Raw genomic sequence first — 6,572 nt, forward strand, 5'->3', positions numbered from 1 at the left:
AAGAGTTTGTAGCTCCTTTGGCGCATATGTTCTTGAAAAAAACTCGAAAATCAAAGAGAAACGTTAAAAACAAAAAACTTCGTAATTTTGATTCTTGTACAATCTTGTATATCGAACATTTTGACCGTCTCGTGCTGGAATCGTTTTTTATTTGAAACATATTATTTTTTTTGATCGCAAGGATGGGTGTATTAAATAAGTAATAGCTGATAAGCGGAAATTTAATTTATTAAAATTACAATGGATTAAATTATAATTTTTAACTAAAACTAAACCTAATTAAAATATGCTAGTTAGTGTAATTATATACCTACTGTTGGCCTGATTATCTCACTATTGAAATATATTATGATAAAAATAGGTACTTGAGCGAGAAAATCAATCACACTACTTTATAAAGAAAGCAGCCTCTTTAAAAGTTCTTTAATAATATCCACGAATTCATTATTATTTTGTGAATCCTGTTAAACGGTTACTTCAATCACGGTTAATCATTCGTTGTTTGTAGAAGGAATTGCTGAACTCTAGTATTGAAATCGTCCGCGTACTTTATGTGGATATTGTGCTTGCCTTCAGGGTATATGTGAACTCTGTAACAAAATATACATCAATATTATTACATCTATTCAAATCAATAAAGTTGAAAATGTCTGTCTGTGATTGCGAAATAAATCCATTCATGTTTATACATTGAATCCTAGGTAAGTAGCTTATATCTGTCTCCGGATGCAAGTTATCTTTTACAAAATTTTATCAAAATCGGTTTGACAGATGGATCATGAAAAGCTAGCAGACAGAAATATAGTCAGGCATATAGATAGACAGACGCATTTATAATACCTATTAGAATGGAAGTATGGTTTGTGTGTAATGGCAAGATAATAAACCCACCTGGAATTCTTAATGTGTTTTTGCAAGTAGTTTACGTGAGAGCCGTCTACCATTTGGTCCTTTGCACCGTAAAGTATCAGTGTGGGACACCTTATATTCTTCAGAAGATCGTCGCAATTAAACACTGAGTAGTTGTTCACGACGTTATCCACCCATTTGTTCAGCTTTTTCACGAATGCCTCTTTTCCATACATTTTTGTCATTGCTTCTATCACTGGTTTTGACCAGTTATTCAAATCTTTCATTTCTGTAATAATTAACGATCAATTACATACTTTCCTATTTAATGCCTGAGTACGGAAGAACAGCGTCCAAAAAATATTAAAACTAGATGATGCCCATAACGTCGTCGCGTGGATTTAGGTTTTTAAAAATCCTGTGAGAACTCCTTGATTTTCGGAGATAAAAAGTACTCTAAATGTCCTGCCTGTCATGAGTGAAATACCTCCTGCCCAGTAATTGAAGCGCGTTTCAGCGTTTTCTTAGTTAGAACCCCATGCCACCCATCAATTAAAAATCTTTGCTTCAATAAAAGTAGAAATAGAAATATAATATGTATAGGACTATACGTACTACTGTAATTTTCTGTTTCACTCTTCAACATATGCGAGCTGGTGCCAAATACAACTAACTTGTTGACCACCTCTGGGTGCCTAGCGGCGAGGATAAGCCCCGAGGCGCCACTGCAGCTCCAGCCTATATAGGAGTACTTCGGGACTTCGAGCACCTTTAAATAAATAATATAGGTCAGTTTGAGTTTTATTACGTTTGTTTTTGTTTTTAGAAATGGGACGTCCCGGAAAACCAATGACAGGTGACAGCTCTAGCTATCATTCGTACAAAATTTTCAAAATAATGTCTGTAGATTAAAATATAGGTAAATGTCGTTGACTGTAGGTCTACAGAAAAAGAACATCCCTGAAAATCATGTGAAAATCAGTGAATGTTAGCAGCCCTAGATTTATTAGGAGACGTCAGAATAGTGACGTCCCGGAAAATCAGTGATGCGGGCAGCCCTAGTTAATAGTCATAGCTCTATTTCTTAGTAGAGATTGCATAGGTTTTCTTATAGTTACCTAGGTTGTACCTTATGAAAAAGAAAGGAGACGTCAGACGTCCCTAAAAAATTAGAAAAATGGATGAGCGGGACTACCTATTTCGTAAAACCGTGAGAAACTATGGGCAACCTATCATGTAGGACAGCAATCAGCATTGGTAATTATTAATACCTAGTTTTGTCGGTAATTCGGTACCGATGCAGAATACGTAAGTTACTTACGTATTCTGTATACTTGACGGCTTTAGGTAAGACATACTTACGGTAAGTATGTCTTACCTAAAGCCGTCAAGTTTTCGGATAAGTAACTTCCTGATTTTGTTTACCTTCATAAATTCGTAATACACAGCCGCATCCCTCTCAAAGAAGTCGACCACATTGTCATCCTCCGGTACAGTGCTCCTCCCGTTGCCCGGAGGGTCGCAGACCACTAAACTGAACTTGTCTCGGTCGAAGCCCTGGATCTGGGGCTTGTAGTCAAACCATATGGTGCCGAGAGAGCCCGGCGCGCATAGAACGTGGTGCGGGCCCCGACCTACTTTGAGATAGTTTATTTCGTACTTCCCAACTTTGACTTTCTCCTCCTTTATTTTTTCTTCATTCACCTAAACAAATGTAAAACTGTCTATTACCTTCTACATAGTGAAATACTTATTTGAGTATTGACGGACAGTAGGAACTAATATGTAGATACCTACCTAAACCTTAGATAATAATGACAATTACCAGATAAGCCTTTAGATTAACTGAGCCTCCGTGGGCCTACAAACGATACTCTCGCACTACGAGAGAACATGAACTACCCTCAACAATAACTATCACACTTCACACTAATATTATAAAGGCGTTTGTGTATATGTGTGTGTGTGTGTGTGTGTGTGTGTGTGTGTGTGTGTGTGTGTGTGTGTGTGTGTGTGTGTATGTTTGTTAGTCCTTCACGCAAAAACTACTGGACGGATTTGGCTGAAATTTGGAATGGAGATAGATAATATCCAGGATTAGCACATAGGTTACCTACTTTTTATCCCGGAAAATCAAAGAGTTCCCACGGGATTTTAAAAAACCTAAATCCACGCGGACGAAGTCGCGGGCATCATCTAGTATAGTATAGTATAGTAACTCTCACTTATGAATCATGAGACCAATGTCTCCAATGACAACGGGTAGGTACAGCTATAACTAACCCTACCTAGGTCGCCTCCACATCACCCCTTACAGCGACTCCTGGACCGACCATCTAACAGTAACCACATTAGGCAACAATAACAATTCTAAGCCTCTCAATATAACACAGTGTCTACTGTGAAGCGCCCTCGGCAAGAGCTCCGCATTGCGTGTCCACACAGAAAAACCAGCCAAGTGCGAGTCAGACTCGCGCACTGAGGGTTCCGTACTCGAGTATTTTTTCCAACATTTTGCACGATAAATCAAAAACTATTATGCATAAAAATAAATAAAAATCTGTTTTAGAATGTACAGGTAAAGCCCTTTCATATGATACCCTACTTAGTATAGTTATCTTACTTTGAAAATTGAAACACATTTTAATTTTTTTTTTAATGATGTAACCACAAATTCACGGTTTTCAGATTTATTCCTTTACTGGTGCTATAAAACCTACCTACCTGCCAAATTTCATGATTCTAGGCTAATGGGAAGTAGGTATCCTATAGGTTTTCTTGACAGACACGACGGACAGACGGAAGAACGGACAGACAGACAACAAAGTGATCCTATAAGGGTTCCTTTTTTCCTTTTGAGGTACGGAACCCTAAAAAGACATTGAAAAATTCACGAAAATATATTGAGTCTATTTATATATTTTTTCTTTCTAAATACCTATGAACTTAGATACCGTTAAAAAAACGTACCTTTGGAGAAGCCGTCGTAGAAAGTGACATACTAGGGTACCACACCTCCGTCACTTTCCGTAGCGGTGCGAACCTTAATTTAAACATTTTCACTTGTTATCCTTCCGAAGATTACGAAGCTTGTACGAGTAAAAATTCAAATTGAACGCTTTAAGTTTATATCTGCATACTTCTACACGTTTTACATTAACATAGCAATAAGTAATAATTACTGTTTTTATTAATTTAGTAGCTACTTAAGTATTCACTTAGTTTTAATTGTTTTACAAAATCAGAGCTATGGTGTGTTTTTATATAAATATGTTTTTGCTCTTATAATATTATTATAGGAGGTAAGGCCAGGTAGTTACTGGCATTGTATAGTGTTATGTAGTAAGTATAACAATAACGCTAAGTTTTTGCTAGCGTTCTGGTTACACCTGTATAACCATAGGCTTAGAATTAGCGAAAAAATTGTAAGTCTATGTGTATCCCCCTTTTGAGCTTCGTCACAGTTAGGTAATATCCTCTTTCACGTCAATTTTCTAGGCTCTACCGAAACTGAGCGACTTAGCACTCACAATGAATTACCGTTCTGAATGGCCTTTTTGATCGCGCGTTGACGTGCGATAACGCATTACTTGTGAACTTACTAATGCTACACCCTGTATGTTGGCAGACAGATAGGTACCTATATATACGAATTAAGAATCTTGGAGCCTGTATATGCCCTGTGTAAGTAATTAAGCAAGTTAGTTATAAATTTATATAGGTAGGTAATAAAATAATAATAATTAATTAAATAATGCACTTCCGTCTGTCTCGGGATTTACCTATACAAGCATACATACTCGTACCTACAAACAGTGATACGACGACGTTTGGTTAAATCGTTGCCTTCTAGGTACCTACATACCACTTAATAACTTGTGTAACCTGCGCAGTTTTATTATTGAAATGAATGGCGCGAAAATATCTCAGCCAATCATAGCGTGCGTCCGTCTCCTATTGGTTTATGCCTACGCGCCATATTTTGTACGCGCGGATCATGAGCGAGATAGCTCGAGTTCCCGCGGGATTTTAAAAACCTAAAGCTGACAAGTCGCGGGCAACAGCTAGTCAGCATATAAAACTCAAATACCTGTTCGCGGTTCCAAGCAAAAGGAATTTGTTTCAAAGCAGTAGATTAATTTAGCCAAATAACTATAATTATATGGGATTTTTCACGGTTGGTGAGTCTAACTCGCACTAGAAGTTTTTTATATTCATGCAGAAATATATTATATTTTTAATAAGTATATCTATTATCCACGTATAAAATACCTCCATCGTGAACCCACTGTGCTTACGGTTTGGCTGACAGGTCTCTCATTTATCATAATATTACCTATGATTATCATCCTATGATTATGATGAGTCGAGATGGCAATCGGGGTATGAGGCGGGTGTGCGGGGCATCCCCACCTCTATTGTCATCTCGACTTGTCGTGCCATAGGTAGAACAGATGTTCATGTAGAAGAACCACTTTTTCAGTAGCTCGAGCTAAAACTTCGACCGTCCGGTTCTTCGACGAGACAAAATTATATTAGAGACAGATAGGTCCGTCTCGTTTTCAAAAGCCTGAGCAAAGTCAAAGTATCGCTCTTTTTTTTTCTTTAATTCTGGCTTTACTCTGATTAGCCAATGACAAGTTTGTAGTTATTTTCAAGTTATTGAATCTATACAAGTATGGACTCCGTCTGCGCCGGCGCCCGCTGACATACGCGCGGCGCCCCTTTAGAGCGCTTCTCAGTCAGTTCCACCACCAAAAAACGCCAACTAACACAAAAACCATCCACTCTTAACAAAAAAAAAACTCCATTCAAGCACAGCACGCGCGCCAGCAAACGCCATCACAGACGAAATCCAAGTATCGCTCTATAGACTCTATAGTCTATAATAAATCTGAGCCTAAAAGTCTTCGCACATTACATTAGAATAGTCGACCTCGACTCCACTCCAACTCGACTCACAGTAAAGCGTGGAAATGTGAGCTTTATATCATGTTCCTTACGATAGAATTTTCAAGATTCAATTGATAGATTGATACAACGCGTCGTCTATGCATCGTACACTTTTAATGTTAATAATTCCCCCGTAAGGAACACGCTATTAAGCTCACATTTCCACACTTCACTGTTGAGTCGGAGCGGAGGCGACGTCAAGTTTGTGTAGTGTGCGAAGATCTTTAATCCGTTCATTTTTTCGAAGTCCTTTACTTACATCAGGATATTATACTGAAATGAATTATAGAAGGTTAGTAGTTAATCATAGCGTATATTTAAATACTTAGTTAATTTTATTAAGTATTAAATAACCGTAATTATTAAGTATTAAATAATAATCCGAGTATATACAAGTAAATAAAGTAAAAAATGAGTCCGCTGCCTCGCGTAAAAAGACTAAATACGCCCCACTCATGGCCAAATACTTCTTCGTCCCTTTGGCGGTGGAGACGATGGGCTGCTGGGGTGAGGAGGCGCGGGGCTTTGTGCGCGACATTGGCCGTCGTCTAAGAGAAAGAGGCTGCGATCCACGCTCTGGGGCCTACCTGGTCCAAAGGTTGTCTATCGCCATTCAACGGGGCAATGCTGCCAGCTTGATGGGCACTTTTGGCCTAGGGGCAACCAGGGGTGGTCTTTTTGACGACTAGGTATAACTAGTAGTAATTTTAATTTAGATAATTGTAATTAAATTATAATATTTGAATATAAGTAAATAAAAAAATCAACAA

The 6,572-nt window shown here is 38.0% G+C and overlaps 1 protein-coding gene across 1 annotated transcript; it reads right to left on the bottom strand.

Annotated features, from left to right (window-relative positions):
- Positions 1–280: 280 nt before the first annotated feature.
- On the bottom strand, positions 281–3,977 carry LOC123869208 (valacyclovir hydrolase-like). Its single transcript, XM_045912027.1, has 5 exons — positions 3,820–3,977; positions 2,275–2,553; positions 1,465–1,618; positions 892–1,138; positions 281–590 (listed from the first exon to the last, which is right to left on the bottom strand). The coding sequence occupies exons 1-5, from the start codon at positions 3,904–3,906 to the stop codon at positions 488–490; spliced, it is 870 nt and encodes a 289-aa protein (XP_045767983.1). The 5' UTR covers positions 3,907–3,977; the 3' UTR covers positions 281–487.
- Between the last annotated feature and the right edge of the window lie 2,595 nt (positions 3,978–6,572).

This window comes from Maniola jurtina, chromosome 10 (genome assembly GCF_905333055.1).
Source record: "Maniola jurtina chromosome 10, ilManJurt1.1, whole genome shotgun sequence".
In the NCBI taxonomy this organism is placed as follows: domain Eukaryota; kingdom Metazoa; phylum Arthropoda; class Insecta; order Lepidoptera; family Nymphalidae; genus Maniola; species Maniola jurtina.

Coding starts and splice junctions, on each gene's coding strand:
- LOC123869208 (XM_045912027.1), bottom strand. CDS start 3,906: ATGTTTAAATTAAGGTTCGCACCGCTACGGAAAGTGACGGAGGTGTGG. Junction 1,139..1,464: donor TGAAACAGAAAATTACAGTA/GTACGTATAGTC, acceptor TAATTATTACAG/AAATGAAAGATTTGAATAAC. Junction 591..891: donor AAACACATTAAGAATTCCAG/GTGGGTTTATTA, acceptor ATTTTGTTACAG/AGTTCACATATACCCTGAAG.